Here is a 20478-nt window from a genome sequence, read left to right on the forward strand (position 1 = left end):
TGTGTCTTCTGTTTCCGCTTCAGGATGATCGACGTTTAGCTCGAATAGTTCACATGACATGGCCTTCACTGAAAAGAATCTTGTCTTTTATACCAATCCTGAAAACGTCCTTCACTCAAATAATATCACTTTATTTACACATAAAATCTGTTTGCTTCCTCAAGCATCAGTGACTGTACATTTTGTGATAAACTGTGTAAATATTAAATTAAATATTAAACTGTGTAAATATATATATATATATATATATATATATATATATATATATATATATATATATATATAGATAGATAGATAGATATGATCGTACAAATTATATTATATTAAATGCCATAAATGTATATTTAACATTTAATTGCAAATAAATTTTTTTGTAATTAATTAAAAATTATTTTGTTTTGCATTTGAATAGAAATAATACTTTTAAAATCATGATTAATCATTTGACAGCACTAATATATATGTATATATATGTATGTATATATATATATATATATATATATATATATATATATATATATATATATATATATGTGTGTTTTTGTATATATTTATATATATAGAAATGCACAAACACACATTTGAGATAATTTGGTAATATTATTTATTTTAATGCAAATAAAAATAAAAATGAAAAAATATGAAATTAAATTGCATCTAATAATCGGAAAATACATCAAGAAATGAGTGAGTTGATAAAACAAATATAATTTATTTATTGTAAAATTTAATTGTACGTTTATTTTCACTATCTTTATGTATTTCTGTATTTCGTTTTATTTTCTTTTTTTTTTTTTTTTTACTTGTACTTTTTTCTATAGGTTTCGTCCTCATTACCCATGACCCGTTTGTAAATTGCAGCATAATGAAGAATTACCGTATTATTGGGGCGGTTCCGATGTTGAAAGCTCTGCAACTTTTCATTAAATTCGTTGTGAAATGAGTTATAAGACTGATCTCTGTGTGTCTCTCAGATCTCTGCGGGACTCTACGGCGGCCGATGCTCAACATGGTCCGAACGCCACTGAAAGGTAAACCACAACCAGACAGTGACTCAGATTTGACCAAAGTTACCATTAAAAGTAATGCATTACAATATTGCGTTACTTCCTAAAAAAGTAAGTAATTACCAGTTGCTTTTTGCGGAATGTAACGCGTTACTTTTGAGTTACTTTTTAAAAGCGGGCAGGGCTTGCTTGCTCATGAATGAATGCACATTAGGCTAAAAGAACGTAAGTTCACTTTTGTCCAGTAGAAGGCGCCGCTCGAACAAGTCGCATGAAGAATATGACGCTATGTAACATAAAATCTAACGCGAATGCGTCATTTTTGCTTCGTTTAGTTGAATCGGATCACCACAGATCAGTAGCAAAGTAAATAAAATGCAATTAAATGCATAAATAATAATGTTAAATGATGCCTTATTTAGCATATTTAATTAGCGCAGGTTTCGCCTCGTATTTAGGGTTCGGTGTGATCATTTATTTTTTTAGCGACTCCCATTCAGTTCAGATTCTGACGCGATTCAGAAATGATATAAAATTTTATTTCGCCTATTTATTTGGTATTTATTTACAAAAATCTGCAGGCGGCATAAAAACCTGATTCGTTTAGGACCTGCGTGAATCTGGATAAACTGATCAACTTTTTTTTTTTACGGAGACTCTAGTTCTTTTTTATGAACGATTCAGTGATTTTAAAAAATGTGCTTGTTTGGTTACCGGCCGAATCAGCGTCTCTGAACGAATCTCTTGAATGATTCGATACACCGCGATTCTTTTCATCGGGCCCCTTTTCGCCACCTCCCGACGCAGTTGATCGTTTTTCGTCGTATTGCGTTCGAAATCTTAATTATACAACAGGTATCCGATTCCCGAACTTTTAAACGTTCGCATTTGACGTTCCAATCATATCGAGAAATGCTGAATCGATTTTCCGTGCGTGCTCGTACGTAGTCTAGAATTACAGTAACATCACTGCTCTGCGTGATTTCTCTCAACATGGCAACATGGAAACTGCCGTTGCTTATTAAAAAAATAAATCAATCGGAAAAACACTGTTAACTTCAGCCGGAGTCGATAGCGCGTTCATCGTATGTCCTTCCAAACCTCTAGACTCTCTTTCTTCGGCCGAACGCTGAGCAGAAGCGCTGCGCGCGAGACTCAAGCCTTCATTTGTCGTTGCCAGATCACAAAGACAGTAAGAAGGATAAAGCGGGCCGGAGCATGTCTCTCACGGGTCCTGGACCGGTCAAAGGTAAAGAGTGTGTGTTAAAGTGGCGTGTGCGCCGGTCGTGAGTCTGTGAAGCATCTCTGTTTCTCCGCTGCAGTGACCGAGTCCTTCTCGTGGGAGGAGTATCTGAAAGAGACGTCGTCTGATCCCGCTCCGCCCGGCTGCTTCAGACAGGTCAGGGGTCACGTATGGATCTCATATCACACACAAACAAAATGTGACATATGCTCACTTTAGTTTTTGAGCAGTAAGGGTTTTTTGGTTTTTTTTATGGATTCAGCCAAAATGCAGCGAAGGCGCGTGAAATATTTCCGCCTCGAAAATAATTCCTTTCTGTTTGTAACTGTAGTTTGTTACTGTAATCTCACTCTGTATTTTCAGCGCCGTTACGCCGGTCGTCAGCGGCGCATGGTTGATCAGAGATCATTCTAATCAAGAAACGTGTTTTTATTAATGTTATTATCCATATTTAAAATAGTCGAGTGCGTTTTTTTCCGGGATGCTTTGTTTGATGAGTAGAAAGAGACAAAAATGATCTGAAACAAAAAGCGTTTGTAACTTTATGCACACTTTTTATATATATATATGTGTGTGTGTGTGTGTGTGTGTGTGTGTGTGTGTGTGTGTGTGTGTGTGTGTGTGTGTGTGTGTGTGTGTAAAAGTTATAATTATATATTTATATATACACACACACACACATATATATATATATATATATATATATATATATATATATATATATATATATATATTGATGTTAAATCATGTTAAAATGTAAATTTTATCCAAGATAAAGGTTTCGTTTACATTATATGTATTTTTGTTTACATTTATAGCGTTTATTGTGTAAAAATATATATATGTATTAAATATTTTTATGTATCCTTTTAAATATATTAATATACATTTATAAATACATTAACGGAAATATTTTCAAAATATATACTGTGTTTGTATTTATTTTTATATATATATATATATATATATATCAACATAATAACATCAATACAAATTATAATATTAGAATGAATTCTGAAGGATCACAATATAAATAAATAAATTACATTGTATATAATAAGAAATATATTATATATATTTTTTATATATATTTTATATTATATATATTTTTATATATATATATATATATATATATTTAAAACATAAAAACATAAAGAAATAATCGTTCAGATGCGAACCTAATGTGTTTGTCCTCCAGTCTCGGATTCCTCCCTCAAACGACTTCAAGGTGGGGATGAAGCTGGAGGCCCGGGACCCTCGTAACTCCACCTCCACCTGCATCGCCACGGTGATGGGCTTGATGGGCATCAGGCTCCGCCTCCGCCTGGACGGCAGCGACAGCACCAACGACTTCTGGCGATTGGTCGACTCCGCCGACATCCAGCCAATAGGAACCTGCGAGAAGAACGGAGACATGCTGCAGCCGCCGCTGGGTATGATGTCACTTCCTCTCCACGGCTGAGACCCTGACGCAGAGTTCATTTTATTTTAGATATGGTTTTTGTCATTTTGTCGTGATTCGGTCGTTTGGATTCCTTTCTGTTAAAGGGCATTTATTTAGTTTTTATTCACATTTATTATTCACAGTTTTAGTTTAATTTTAGTACTTCAGGTTAAACTAAACGTTAAAGAGAGATCTTGCCTTTGCATCCACCTGAAATAAATCAAGTGTAGGTTTGTTATATTTTATTTTATCCAGTTTCTGTTTTTATTAGCGCACATTAATATTTATTTTGTAGCTTATTTAGGGTTATTCATATTTTAATAATAATATACGAATACATTTTTTTATTCTTTCATTTTAATTTTAGGCAGTTTTGCGATTTTGTTGCATTTTGTTGCATTTTGTTGCATTTTTATCTAAAACAAAACAAAAATAAACAATTCGCTTTTTTATTCTCCTATTTATTAACTTCATTTTAATTTTACTTCCCATTTGTAGTTTGTTTATATAGCAATTTTTCTTTATATTTAAGACTTCAGCACTTCACCTTAAACCTAACAACTTTTAACGTTTTCCTTCACAACTAACTTAAATAATTAGTCCATAATATTAGATATTTTATTGCTATTAATGTTTATATTATTTCAATTGTTTTTCAGTATTTATTTTAAATTTGACTTAACAATAACAGCACTAGTCTGACTAAGAAAATGACATCCTTTAATCTAATGTCACCCGCCTTTCTGTTTTAATTAGTACTTATTAAAATATTAATATTTTTCATGTTTTTGTGTTTGGTAGTTTTGTTGTTCTTGTTTATATGCCTGTTTAGATTTTATTAATTTATTTTTTGTTTTAGTTGTAGTACTACTATTACTTCAATTTAGACAAAAAATTTATGTTTAATTTTATTTGAATTACCGTTTTTTTTTTATGTTTACCGTAATTATTAGTTAAAAACCAGAAGTTTTTAATTACATGATATAATATTTCATATTGTTTGCATAATGTGTATTGTGTATATTTATTATGCATAACGCATACTGTACACACACATATATATATATATATATATATATATATATATATATATATATATATGCAATATAAAGTAAAATAATATATATGTATATACATTTTTATATTTTCAAAATATATCCTGTCTGTGTGTGTGTGTGTGTGTGTGTTCATATATACATAATAAATAAATATATATACATAATAAATATAAACGGTACACATAAGTATATTATGTGAACAAAAACTGATATTTTGGATGTGATTAATCAGCACTACTATTGATATTGTTTTGCTGGTTTCCCATTTCTGTTGTTGGAGATGAATGTGATAATAATTGCATCTCTCTCTCGTTTCCTCAGGATTCAGGATGAACGCCTCGTCGTGGCCCATGTTTCTCCTGAGGACCCTTAATGGAGCGGAAATAGCACCCGCCACAGCGTTTAAAAAGGTGCCGGAGCTCCTCGTTTACGCAAACATTGCAATCGCATTAAAAGGTTTTCGGTGACACTGACGCTCTGTAATCTCATCAGGAGCCGCTCCGGCCGCCCCAGAACGGCTTCAAGCCCGGCATGAAGCTGGAGGCCGTGGACAAGAAGAACCCGTACCTGATCTGCCCGGCGACCGTCGGCGAGGTGAAGGGCGAGGAGGTGTTTGTGATGTTCGACGGCTGGCGGGGGGCCTTCGATTACTGGTGCCGCTACGACTCCAGGGACGTCTTCCCCGTGGGCTGGTGCTCCGTCACCAAACACAGCCTGCAGCCGCCCGGAAACAGCAGTGAGTGACCCCGCCCATCACCGGAAGGTCGTAGGGTTGTATCCCGCGCAAGGGTTGATGATCGGGGCGAGAACCAGCAGACTAAAAGATAAAACCGTAAAAAAGGGTCGCTGCTTGAAATAGAAGGAAAAATAAACCAACTGACAGCGAAATAAAATGTCAAATGTCAAAAACGCAAAGCAAAATTACTCAAACTTTTAACAGCAGTGAGTGACCCCGCCCATCACCGGAAGGTCGTAGGGTCGTATCCCGCGCGAGGGTTGATGATCGGGGCGAGAAACCAGGGCTAGTGTAGTCGACTAAAAGATAAAACTGTAAAAAAGGGTCGCTGCTTGAAATAAAATGAGAAAAAACCCGACTGACAACGATATAAAATGTAAAATGACAAAAACGCAAAGCAAAATTACTCAAACTTTTAACAGCAGTGAGTGACCCCGCCCATCACCGGAAGGTCGTAGGGTCGTATCCCGTACGAGGGTTGATGATCGGGGCGAGAACCAGCAGACTAAAAGATAAAACCGTAAAAAAGGGTTGCTGCTTGAAATAAAAGGAAAAATAAACCAAGTGACAACGAAATAAAAGTAGACTCAATTTAAAATGTCTAAAACACAAAGCAAAATTACTCAAACTTTAAAAACCAAAAAATAGCGCGATTGATCGCAATTAATCTCATCTCAATTAAACGCTTCTGTTTACATGATATGCAGTGGTATGCAAAAGTTTTGGCGCCCCCTTGCCCAAAATGCATTGTGATTATACAAAATGCACGTTCTGCGTGAGATAAGATAACCAAAGAAAAATGATTAAAATAACCTTTTGGGAACTCTTGATTGGTAATACTCTGAGGACGGTTTAGGGATAAGGTTGAAATATTCACTGATCGTCCAGAAGGAAACGAGGCAAGAGTCAGGGGGGTGAAAACTTTTGAACGGGATGAATATCTTTCAAAGCTTTCTTATTTCGCTGAATTTTTTTTCCATACAGTGCTGCTCTTCGGAGGCAGCAGAAGATGCTTGCACGTTTCCAGACAGATTAAGTACAATTTACCTTGATCTTCGAATTTAAAAAGGCGCCCGTAAATGCCATTTTATGTATTAATCGCTGGAGGACAAAAACAAACGCCCTGGCAGCTAACTGCAATAAAAAAATGGCTGAAGTACTGAAATGACTAAAACTAGAACGGAAATGAAAGATAAATAGAAATATGAAATGGCAAAAGCGTGTAAAAAAATGACTTGCAAAAATGAAAATATAGGCAATGCAAAAAATAGTAAGTGCTATGATATCATGCAAATAATGCTAAAATACTACAGGTTTCTGTTCTCTTCTGTATTCTATGAAATAAATGCAGAAAATAAGGAGTTGTGAAGTGCTTGTGTGAGCAGCAGGGAGCGCTGCAGCTCTCTGAATCCCCGCCGATCACCCATAAACACCCTCAGGAGTCACATGACCGCATCTGAGATCAAAGCACTTTTCTGTTTCTCTGAGCAGTTTAAAGCATCTCTTATGCAGTATCAGCCTTCAAAAGCCATTGGTCTGCCTTATGCTGTGTTCACCTGGGTTCAAAAAAAATACAGAAACGCATTGATCAGTAATTAAACATCATATACTAAGAAATAAACGAAGAATCGTTTAATGCTTCAGTGCTATTTTAGTATTATTTAAAGCTATAATATGTCAAAGAAGTTGTGTTTTTATATTTTTTATTTTTAAATTAGTTTAGTTTTTAGTATTTTGGTTTTCTACTCATTTGTGTTCGTTCTTTTATTTTTCTGTTTGTTTTAGTACTCAAGCATTTATTATTATTTGTGAACTATTACGGTATTTGTTAGGATTTTAAAAGGGTTATTTATTTTTTTATTTATTATATTTTAAATTTATATTTTTAGTTTTTAATTTGCTTTTTCTTTTTATTAAATTTCTAACTTCGACTTCAACATGTATATTTTTTTTTTTTTAGGTCAGAGGCCAAGGCAACATTTCTCTTTTTCATTAAAGTTCAAACATATGACCATATATTTCTCATATATATATATATATATATGATATATATATATATATATATATATATATATAGCTGTCAATCATTCCTGTTGTCATGACAGCCCACACAATGACTCCGCCTTCTCTGTTGTCTAATCTCACGCTGAATTCTAATGATTTAATTAGGTCTAATCGGGAATGTTTAATTATCATAATTGCGTTTGTTTCTACAAATATATATATATATATATATATATATATATATATATATATATATATATATATATATATATATATATAAATGTCATTTTTGCTACTGAAGGTGAACATTTCGGTCTCATGCTGACAAGAGTGGATCGCGAAAGACTTTAGAAAACGCTTTATTCGGCTGAACAAGGATCCTGATCGATTTTATAATGTTCTGTAAAATAAAACACGCCCCGAAGTCACGAATTAGCTTGGATTTAATCCAGATCTGGTGTTTTGAATGGAGCCGTAGATGATGATGCACGCCTTTCCATTAACGTTCGTTCGGCCGCAGCTGGAATTCATTTGGAGTTCGCAGAAAATTTCCCCCCGAAAATTACACGAAGCTCCGGATCTCGCCTTGCAGTGTTTGCGTCGCGAATTACCGCCGTTTGCTTAAAGGATTTGTTTTGGAGCTGGATGGCGCGGAGTGACCTGCGCTGTTTGGTGTTTTTGTAGCCCGTCCAAGTCATTATGTGCAAATGAGATAATTAGCGAGGTCGGGAGGGATTCGAGAGCTTGTGTGAAAATAAACAAAACGCACACATCTGGGAGAAAAGATGGGGAAGGGCACAGACGGAGAGGAAAGTGTTCACAGTAAACACCCGCGAAGAGAGAAAAAGCCTTTAACCGAAACGCTCTTATATTAGAAGTCTCTTAAATTCGAATTATAATTAGAAAGACTGCATGAAATGTGCTTCGTGATGTTCAGGTGGGAAATATCAAATACCCTGTTTATTTAAAAATATGCATTGAAATGATGAAAGCCATTTATAATGTTACAGAAGATATTTGATTCTATTTCAAATAAACATTTTGGAGCAAAAAGCCAACAAATGATGCATCTTCTTTGCCAAAAATGATCTTTATATTAAGTAAAGATCACGTTCCATGAAGATATTTAGTACAAAACTCGTCAGACTACATTTGGACAGTATTAAATATTGAGACAATATCATTGTCTGTATTTTTGCCCCCTCAGATTCCAGATGTTCATATAGCAGTATCTAAATATTCAACGGAAAGCTTATTTATTGAGACTTATTATTACTCACGACCCCTTACGGCTGTTTTTTGAGGACCTGGGTCGCAAAAATGTTATTTTGACATTTCCATTCATCGAAGGGTCGCAAAAATACTGACCGTTTTGGACGGCGATAATAATCTGGAATGTTTCTGGAGCGGCGAATCAGTGTGTTCTTCTGATTCCTGCAGGATCGTGTGACGCCGAGGACCGAAGGAACTGCCGTGTTTTTGTTGTACTGTAGGGCAGTGGGGTTGTGTGTCTGTGCTCGAGCACAAGCGCGTCAGATCTCTGGAAAACTCTTTTTCCTTCCGCGCGCCCTCTAATTTACTCATACTGGAGTTATTTAGGGTAAACATTCACTCATATCCACCGCCGCACGCTCGCTGTGTTTTAAAGGACAGGATGTGTTCAGATGTAAGTGTGTGTTTGATCAGGCACTTTCCACGGATACGCTACAAAATAGGGCTCCTGTTTATGTAACTAAATACTATATGAGCTGTGTTCAATTTGTTTTTGCAATTCTTGCTATTAAAATTTGGGACGTTTGCCATAGACATAATTTTCCAGCAATAAATACCGAAGAATTAAATGGTTATGCGGTCTGAAGTATCCGATAACAGCCTCTTTGTATGCCCTCGCATTGTGACAAATTCATGAAACAATGATAATGACATTATACTGTCACAGTTATTCCTAAAATAATGAGTCTATGAAACCATACAGTTGAACTGTAGTAATCAGACTATAAAAATAAAATCGTCAGACCATAAGACCTAATAATCAAACAATATATATATAACCAAGACGTAATGTAACCACATAGCCAAGTTATCTGACTAAATAATTACTAATAATTAGACTGTATAACATAAGCAGACTGTAAACAGTAACTGCAGTATTCAGAATATATAACCATAAATAACTACAATTATTAGACCATACGATCACAATAATCAGACTATATAACCGTAGGTAGACTATGTATAGTTACTACAGTAATCAGGCTATATAAACACAATAATCATACCATATAACCATAAGTTGACTATAAGCACAACAATCAGATTAACCATAAAAAGTAGAACATTTATAGTAATCAGACTATATAATAAGTAGACTATATTTTATAACTTTTATAATTGCCACAATACTAAGACCATATTACATTGAGTACACTATATAACCACAATAATAAGTAGACTATATAATTAAGTAATCAGACTATTTAACAATCACTATGATCATACTAAATAACCACAGTAATCACACACACACATATATATATATATATATATATAGTAATCATTGTATAACCACGAAAGTTCGACTATATATGGCAACTGCAGTAATCAGAGTATGTAACTACAATAATCATCTATATTACTACTACGATCAGACTACATAACCACAATAATCAGACTATGTAACCATAAGTAGACTGTATATTTTTACTCCAGTAATTAATACTATATAACCACAATAGTTAGACTATATATGGCAACTGCAGTAATTGGAGTATATAACTACAATAATCATCTATATAACTACTACGATCAGACTACATAACCACAATAATCAGACTATGTAACCATAAGTAGACTGTATATTTTTACTCCAGTAATTAATACTATATAACCACAATAGTTAGACTATATATGGCAACTGCAGTAATTGGAGTATATAACTACAATAATCATCTATATTACTACTACGATCAGACTACATAACCACAATAATCAGACTATGTAACCATAAGTAGACTGTATATTTTTACTTCAGTAATTAATACTATATAACCACAGTAGTTAGACTATATATGGCAACTGCCGTAATTGGAGTACATAACTACAATAATCATCTATATAACTACTGCGATCAGACTACATAACCACAATAATCAGACTATATAACCATAAGTAGAATTTCTTTATTCCACTAATCAATACTATATAACCACAGTAATCAGACTATATAACAGCAACTACATCAGCATTTTATTATTATTAAAATTTCCCTTTATTTTTCTTATTTTGCAGTCACCGTTCCTAAACCAGGTCCCACACCTTCCTCCTCCTCCTCCTCTTCCTCTAACCCTAAACCGCCCGGCGCTCCATGCCGTCTCCTTATCGCCTGCCGACTCCTCTTCCTCAACTCCCTGTGAGGAAGGGCATTAGGGGACGGCGGCCGAAAAGCGAGACCATCGCTCTGCTGAAAGCCCTGGCCGCATCCACCGCGTCCCAAGACACAGAAGACCAAGGAGAAGCCACGCCCCAAACCACGCCCATTTCCCAGCATCCCCTGCGTCCATACAAGAAAAGGGGGCCTAAACCGGGCAGCAAGGTAGCTTTAAAGAACATTTGTGTGGATTTATGAAAGACTGTCACATTAGGTGGGGTTGTGGAGGGTGTCATTTGGTGAAATACTTAAGCAGATTGTGTTTTTGTTTCTCAGAGGAAGTCCAGACTCCTCCAGAGCACCATGTCTATAGCAGCCAGCTCAGACTCCAGGGTGCCCATGACTCAGATGCCCAGCGATGGACTCTCTCCTCTGGGATCCCCCTCATCTGTGGTGTCTACTGGTAAAAAAAAATTTGCTTGTTTACTACTGCTATAATTATCTGACTTCTTGATAACCACAATAATCAGACTAAGTAACTACAATGATCAGATTATTTTACCATAATCTGTTCATGTAACCATAACAAAACTTGTTCAGTAATCAAAAAACACAATTATCAGACCATAGGACCTGATAATCAGACTAAATAACCACAATAATCAGACTACATTTAATTCAGACCATGACAATAATAATCAGTATATATAACCACATTTATCATAATAAGTAGGCTATATACAGTGACTGCACTAATCAGATTTTGTAACCACAATTATCAGACAATGTGATCTGTATAATCAGACTATATAACCACTAGAATATACTAGATAACCACAAACATTGGACATTATAACTACATTAATTAGATTTTATAAACACTATGATCAGACTACATAAACATAATAATCAGGCATTATTAACTACAGCAATCAGACTATATAACCACTTTGATCTGACTATATAAACATAATAATCAGACATTATTAACTACAGCAATCAGACTATATAACCACTTTGATCTGACTATATAAACATAATAATCAGACATTTTAACTACAGCAGTCAGACTATATAACCACTTTGATCTGACTATATAAACATAATAATCAGACATTTTAACTACAGCAATCAGACTATATAACCACTTTGATCTGACTATATAAACATAATAATCAGACATTTAACTACAGCAGTCAGACTATATAACCACTTTGATCTGACTATATAAACATAATAATCAGACATTTAACTACAGCAGTCAGACTATATAACCACTTTGATCTGACTATATAAACATAATAATGAGACATTATTAACTACAGCAATCAGACTATATAACCACTTTGATCTGACTATATAAACATAATAATCAGACATTTTAACTACAGCAGTCAGACTATATAACCACTTTGATCTGACTATATAAACATAATAATCAGACATTTTAACTACAGCAATCAGACTATATAACCACTTTGATCTGACTATATAAACATAATAATCAGACATTTAACTACAGCAGTCAGACTATATAACCACTTTGATCTGACTATATAAACATAATAATCAGACATTTAACTACAGCAGTCAGACTATATAACCACTTTGATCTGACTATATAAACATAATAATGAGACATTATTAACTACAGCAATCAGACTATATAACCACTTTGATCTGACTATATAAACATAATAATCAGGCATTTAACTACAGCAGTCAGACTATATAACCACTTTGATCTGACTATATAAACATAATAATCAGACATTTAACTACAGCAATCAGACTGTATAACCCCTTTGATCTGACTATATAAACATAATAATCAGACATTTAACTACAGCAGTCAGACTATATAACCACTTTGATCTGACTATATAAACATAGTAATCAGACCGTATAACCACAATTATCAGACCGCATAACTATAATAAGTAGACTACAGTAACTGCAGACTATGTAACCACTATGATAAGACTATATAACCACAATAATCTGTTTGGATCCTTTTTAATGCATACGATCATAATGTGTCCGTACAGTAATGTTTGCACATTTCCCGTCAGTGTGTGTGTATGTGAACAAACACGGAAACTGCGGCCCACATCTTGACCGTAAGCAGGTCCAGAGACTGCCGGATCACTTCGGGCCGGAGGCGGTGAATCTGGTTCTGCAGCAGACGGTCCAGGCCTGTCTGGACTGCGCGTATCAGCCCAAAGTGCTTCTGGGATGCCTGCAGAGCCAAGGCGGTGGAGGAGAGGTGGTCCGAGGTACGGACGAGCGGCGAACAAAACAAAAAAACACACATTCAGTACGGTTTGAAAGCACTCACGATAATAAAGGATCTGTCTAGTCCGAACAGATGGTGGGAAGCGGTTGGTGAAGCTGCCGTCAGCGTCGAGCGCCGGGTTTGTGTTGCGTTTCCTGGAGCGAGTGTGTCGACACCTGCAGTGTGATAATCTGTTCAGCAGTCAACCGTTCAGTCCACACAACACCTACGACCGCGCTAAATCAGGTATATTTATTTATTCTGAAGCTGTGATGTGTCACTCGCTTGACATTCATTCGGTTAAAGGAGTAATTGATTTAAAATTAATTTACTCACCCTCAAGTTGCTTAAGCTGTTGTACTGTTGACCGTTTAATCATTCTTTAAATAAAATAAAATATAAGGTGATAAAAGAACCAAACTATGAACTGAAAATGTATCATCACAAGCCATTTCAAAATATTAATACAATAAAATAAGATAAAAAAAACACAATGAAGCTCATTTTAAAACATCTTAATATTTATAAAATCCTATAATGATAAATAAATAAGTATATTATTTATTAAAACTGAATAAATTGTGAAAATAAGTACTAAATAAATACTATAACAGTATATAAATAGTACTAAAGACGAATAAAATGAAAAAAATAAATTACTACCAAAATAAACTAAAGATTCAAGCAAAAACATGACTACTAAAACTACTAAAACCAAAATTAAAACGAAACTGAAAATAAATACTGTTATTGTATCGGAAGAATGCTAAAAGAAATAAAAATGACAAAAATTAATATTGTAAATAAAATAAAAAATAATAAAAATGACAAGGTATTAAATTAAAATCTAAATAAAATATTTTGAAAATCAATAATATAATTCTACACAATACTGAAAGCAATAAATTTAAAAATGACAAAAAGTAAATAAAAACTTTCTTTTTTTTATCTAAAAGATACAAGTAAAAGCCATGCTATAATAGTAGGCCTATATATATATATATATATATATATATATATATATATATATATATATATATATATATATATATATATATATATATATATTCTAAACAAAACAAAAAGCACATAAAATGACTAACACTAAAATGAAAACAAAATGAATACTATACTATTATAAAACTGGTATTAAACTGGTGTGTACATAATACTGGTGACAGACTCTTGTGTTGCACAGAAGCGATCTGGCAGGACAGGAGTGTGTAGATGATGTTGTTTTTGTGTGTTTTGTGTAGTTAAAGAGGAGATGTTGTCAGACGGTCTGAACAGAGGTGTGAAGCGGATCTCCAGAGACTCTCCTCCGTACTGCGCTCCTCTCTCCCCGAAGCTCCTGCACACAGACACACACCCCTCAGAAGGTACGGCAAACATTAATGCATGCTACATTCAGGTCATTTACCTAACAGAACGGTTTCGGTGTATGAAAAGAGTTTCTATTGGATTATGAAGTGTGTGTGTGTGTGTGTGTGTGTGTGTGTGTGTGTGTGTGTGTAGCGGAGACTCTTCCTCCAGAGCAGAACGGATTAATGAAGGAGCAGCGCTTCATGGACTCCGCCTCTAATTCCATGACGCCCCGCCCACAGACCTTGAGAAGCACCTCAGAGTACCAATCAGCACCCAGCAGCCCGTATTACCACGGCAACGGCCCGCCTCTACGCAGACAGGCCTCCAACCCCCTCACACAGACACACAGACGAGTGGAGGGTGAGAGAGAATATCACACGTCACATTCATTTCAGTTCAGTTGTAGTCATTTTCTTGTGTTTTTACAGTTGTGTAATGTATGTAATTTTATCTATTCATATTATGAAAATAAATTAAAAAAATGCTGAAATATATATATATATTTTAGTTTCAGTTAACTACAAATCAACTGTCATTAGAACTAACAAGAGAACTATCGGTTTGTTTTGTTGCTTTAAATGTTTTTCAAAAAAAAAAAAAAATTCTATTATATTATTATTCTATTATAATCCAAAATATTGTAGCATACATTAATTTGCATGCTAATGTTTTTATGTTTTTATCTTAAATCAGATAAAAACTGTTAAGATTTACTGTTCTGATTTTAAATAATCTGAAAGGTATTTATGTTCAATACAGATCATTTATATATATATATATATATATATATATATATATAGTATATTTATTTTATAATTTATTAAATCATTTTATAATAATATAAATCATTTTAAATAATTACATTTTGAGCATTTTAATCACTGGATCATATATATATATATATATATATATATATATATATATATATATATATATATATATATTTTAGTAAATAATTTTAAATAAATAAATTTTTATAGCATTTCAATCTTTGGATCATACAAAAAAGACATTAGCACGTGGTTATTTAATATATAAACCATTTTAGTGTCTATATTTTGACAGAAATAACTATTAAAATATATATTTTAATCACTCACTCTACTTTGTAGTGCATTTAACTAAATTTTCCAAGAGAATCACCTTCAAGTCCTTCCTCACATCTCAGTCGTCTCGAGCCTGACAGGAAACATCAAAGACCGAGAGCAGAATGAAGGAAGTCATTAGCATAATCGCGTTAGCATCTCTCTCTTTCCAGCCGCCAGCTCCACCACGGGTCCCGAGACGGCATCGGCGGCGGACCTTCCCAGAATCCCCGGCAGGAGCCCGTCTTCCTGGTCCATAGAGGAAGTGATGCAGTTCGTGCGGGACGCAGACCCAACGGCGCTGGCTCCGCATGCAGAGCTCTTCAGAAAACACGTCAGTGACCGGCGTAACGTCCGAAAGCCACGCCCCCTCTGGGCGGGGAAACAATCAGGCGCTTTTCCTTGACTTCGCCTCGAAGGAAGATAACAAAAAACAGATCCGTGGCTAAAAGATAAACACAAACTGCATTTTTACATGCCGTCGAACTAAAAAAACGACGCGTCGAACGATTATTTGACTGCCCGATGAGAACCTTAGAGGAAGAACTGTACTGAGAAACTAACTTTGATTGGTCTTTGTCAATGTAACTTTACTTATCATCCTCCTGTTTGAGAAACGATCGAACCGAATGAGTCGACAGTTTATAACTGTATTATATCATATTAATACGTTTTTATTTTTTATTTGACTCTCTAACTCGCTGTTCTAATTCTATTCTATCCACGTTTAGACTAAAGCACTTAAAAAACACTCGCTTTTCTAATCTTTTTTGCAGTCCGCGCTCGGAAAATATCGATGCGCTCGGGAAAAAAATGATAAAAAGCATCCCCTTTGTAAAACAACATTCCCGTCTTACCATCCCCTTTGGGTGATTAATTTTGTTTATTATGTAAAACTTATCACGCAAATAAAATATTGGTCGATTGCTATGTTGAATGACGTCCAATCAGAGCGCTACAATATGGCAGACGGCTTACGTTTCACGGCCCATAACCAGTCGCTAATGAGGCATCTAGGTAAATATATCTATGGTCAGAATGCTCTTTATAATTCAAGCAATATAAGAAAAAAATTACCTTTTGTATTAATCGCACAAGCAAAGTACTTTTCCGAAGAACTCTTCGTAACATTGCGAAGAGTTTCGTTCCTTAAATGAATTAGTTTTTGAACGAATCGAGTGAGCCGGCGATTCAGATGGACTTGTTTCGTTTCTGTTGAATCAGCTGTTCTGGACGAATCATTCGATCTGAATGATTCAGCGAGTCATTTACTTGCTGACACCCAATGGCAGTTTTAAAGCAAAATATTCAGTATTAATATTGACCAAATTTCCTCAGTTTTCGTCCCCAGAAGTAATAAAATCGTATAAATGATAGTTAATTTAAAATGGCATTTTTTTTTAATTACTATGTAAAATGATTTGTTGTAAGATACTGAGCGTGCGACAAAAGAAACGAACGACTTGAGAGATGAACTAATTAAGCGCATGGCTTTAGTTTATAGTCATGTGACGTGACAAAAGAACGTAGATTTGGCAACGTTTTAATTATATTCTAAAATAAAAGGGATGACTCGGAAAAAGATTCGTTCACTTAGAGAATCAAAGAGCCGAATCGGTTAAATGATTCAAACTGATCCAGTCTCTCTCTGCGCTTTATATCTGTCTGTAAATCAAGCGCTAGGGAGAGCAGGAACATGTGTCATCTGTGTTTAGACTTGACCGGAGAGATTCTCACACACACACACACACACACACACACACACACGTCTGGAAAGACTCAGCACAGCTGTGTCCGCTTTGAGGAGTAACTCATCCAGCAGCGCTACTAAATTAACTCCTTTCTTTAGTGCTAGTATTAAAATAGTGTGAAAGTAATGCAGTGAAATCTCATATCTAGTTCCCAGGGAATGCACCGAGTAATTTATTAAAAAAAAATCATGTGCAATGCATATTTCGTCTGCCAAGCGCATAAACGCCAAACACACACTCAGGCTTTAAAAGTGAGTAATACACAAATATTATCTCCGTTATATTATGTGTGGGGATACTAATTTATTTGAGAAAATATATTTGTAGACACTTTATTATTATTATTTTAAATATTCTTAAAAAATATTCTTTATTATGGTAAATACTACCCATATTTTTAGTTATTAAATTATATAATCTGGCAGGTAGTGATTATGTTTTTTAAAATAATAATAATAAACAAATATTAAATAAATAACAATAATTTAACAAAATCGAATCTGCCTTGAATATTTACGGCACCAAAAGCTCAGATTTTTTTTTTTTTTTGAGGTTTTAAAGTATAGACTTGAGATAAAAATATAGCATTAAGCTGTATTATATTGAGAATTGCGCAGATACGAGTTATAATTTTATTTCTGTTGTGTGTCAGAATGATCTGATTAATATGGGATGTGAAAATGCGCTTCGATTTATTTTTCAGCTTATAAAGTCGCTCTTCAGTCTCACCCCAGACAGCTATTCCTCGTTTAGACGCTTAGATATTAATCTAACATCGCTCTAATCACATGTTCATGCTTTAATAGACAAGGTTTGCGTCTTATTTTTTTTAGGGACGCCCGATACTTGATTTTTGCCAATATCCGATATTACCGATATTTTTGGCCGATACCGATATCTCGTTTTTAGCAAAAACCTATTTGTTAGAATTAAACGAGCAAAAACGAAGTTCTTTTATAATAAGCACACTGAACATTTGTATAAATCGGCTATATAAATCTCAGCCACGGCATTTCTTTTTCTTCAGAAAGATGCGGCAGTAACTTTAACATTTCATTTTAAGGCGTAACATTTGTAGACGGTCCGAAGCAAAAAAATTCGAAAGCGGTTAAAAATTCATAATCCGATTAACAAAACATATTACACCTTAATGAACAAATCTGTGTATAACATTATTTAATTTACTAGTGTTTTGTTTTTTTGTTTTTTTTAATTCATGTAAGCTATATCTTCTTATAATTATACGACACTAATACGGATTAATTTATTCAGAAACACAAGTTTCTTAATCATAGTGTATTTTACTTATTTTGTTACAAGTAGGCCAAAAGTGCCGTGCCGATATTTATATTAACTCCATTATTACCGCCGTGCAACTATATACAACGAAGGGAACTCTAACTGTAAACCGTAAAAACGTGCTGATTTGTATTATGTGACAGAATAAATAGTGAAAGCATATTCAGCTCGTGTGAAGCACAGACCTTACTTTAAGGGATTTAACCGTAAAACTCTGTCCGCAGGAGATCGACGGCAAAGCCCTGATGCTACTGAGGAGCGACATGGTGATGAAGTACATGGGTCTGAAGCTCGGACCGGCGCTCAAACTCTGCCACCACATCGAAAGACTGAAGCAGGGCAAGCAGTGAAGCGCACGGACAGGAACACACGCTGCTACAGAGGGGCTGATGGGAAACCGCCGCGCGCCGCTCCATAAACACACACACACCTGCAGCCGGAGAACAGCTCTCTGGGAACCGACGGGAGCCGAGGTGCGTTCGGACGGGCCCCAAAGACGCAGGCGCCTCACGAGCCGACCGGCTCACCGATAGCGCCGCTGTTCGAGTCGGATGTTGGCTATTTATCGCTCTACCTCCCTGTGACTTCATACTAGTCCGCGGGTGTTTCTGGAATCACCTGCAGACTCTGAAAACCCGTTGTTTGTGTTCGTGTCCGTTCAGTTCAGGCAAATCGCTTCACGTTTCGGAATCTTAAGGGAGTCCGAAACCCGTGCGACGACGTTTCGCGGAAAAAAAAAGTAGACGCTCCGCTCGTTTTCGTGCAATCCCGCTTCGTTTTTTCTTTGACCAAACAGACTTTTTTGATTAGATTTAAGAGCGTTCGCTAGGAAATCCTCACGTTTTTGCTCCAAAACAGCTTAATAGCGTGTTGCGAACCAGTTTAGCATATTTTGATGCATCACATCAGAACGGTAATAATAATCAAAAATACATACCACAAAAAAAACATTTAGGCCTAAAATTGGTATTCGTGTAATTAAATTGTATACAAAATTTCCATCGTTTTGGATTACACAGTTTTGACAGTAAAAAGAGTATAATAATAACAATAATAATAATAATAAACTTAATGCCGTTTATATTTGTCAGTCATGCATAAATTAAAACTGGACACATTCTTTGCACTCAAAATCATTGCATGGTTATATTTAATTACCTAAATGTTTATAATTGTTTTTAAAATATCAAATTGTGTAGAATCATCATAAATTGTTATATTTATTCATTTGTAATATATGACTGGTTAAGTATGTGGAACAAGTATACTCAACTAGTTATATATCATTTATACACATATATATATATATATATATATATATATACACATATATATACACACATATATATATATATATATATATATATATATATATATATATATATATATATATATATATATATATATATATATATATATACACACACATATATATATATATATATATATATATATATATACACACACACATATATATATATATATATATACACACACACATATATATATATATATATATATATAGTGTTAATAGAAATTAGTAAATTATTAGTTAATATTATTTAGTAAATATCATTTAGAAAAAAATATTTATATTAAAAATCTATAGTTGTGTATTATGTATTCCATTTATTAGTAGCCTACTATTACAGAAATCTGAGCATCTCATGACTGACAGACGTGGATAACACTAAGTTTATTGATGTTAAAACTGTGAAATCTAAACTTTTATACGCAGTTGTGATGCACAATTCTCACATCTGAGGCTTGGGAGTAATGAAATGCTGTCAGCGAACCGCCCTTCTGCCTCGAAGAACCTCAAAAACTGTCGTATCTAACGCAGT

The 20478-nt window shown here is 34.5% G+C and overlaps 1 protein-coding gene across 1 annotated transcript in view; it reads left to right on the forward strand.

Moving 5' to 3' along the window:
- The window catches only part of LOC122332796 (polycomb protein SCMH1-like), a 25019-nt gene extending 5078 nt beyond the window's left edge, over nt 1-19941 (forward strand). The window contains 15 exon segments of the mRNA XM_043230202.1: nt 975-1031; nt 2188-2256; nt 2330-2406; nt 3449-3683; nt 5074-5162; nt 5245-5488; nt 10781-10843; nt 10846-11084; nt 11196-11322; nt 12932-13135; nt 13219-13380; nt 14391-14513; nt 14650-14859; nt 15758-15918; nt 18859-19941. Of these exon segments, the coding sequence (XP_043086137.1) occupies nt 1001-1031; nt 2188-2256; nt 2330-2406; nt 3449-3683; nt 5074-5162; nt 5245-5488; nt 10781-10843; nt 10846-11084; nt 11196-11322; nt 12932-13135; nt 13219-13380; nt 14391-14513; nt 14650-14859; nt 15758-15918; nt 18859-18984 (2160 nt within the window). The 5' untranslated portion in view covers nt 975-1000 and the 3' untranslated portion in view covers nt 18985-19941.
- Nucleotides 19942-20478: the final 537 nt, after the last annotated feature.

The sequence above is a fragment of the Puntigrus tetrazona genome, unplaced genomic scaffold (assembly GCF_018831695.1).
Source record: "Puntigrus tetrazona isolate hp1 unplaced genomic scaffold, ASM1883169v1 S000000148, whole genome shotgun sequence".
Classification (NCBI taxonomy): Eukaryota; Metazoa; Chordata; class Actinopteri; order Cypriniformes; family Cyprinidae; genus Puntigrus; species Puntigrus tetrazona.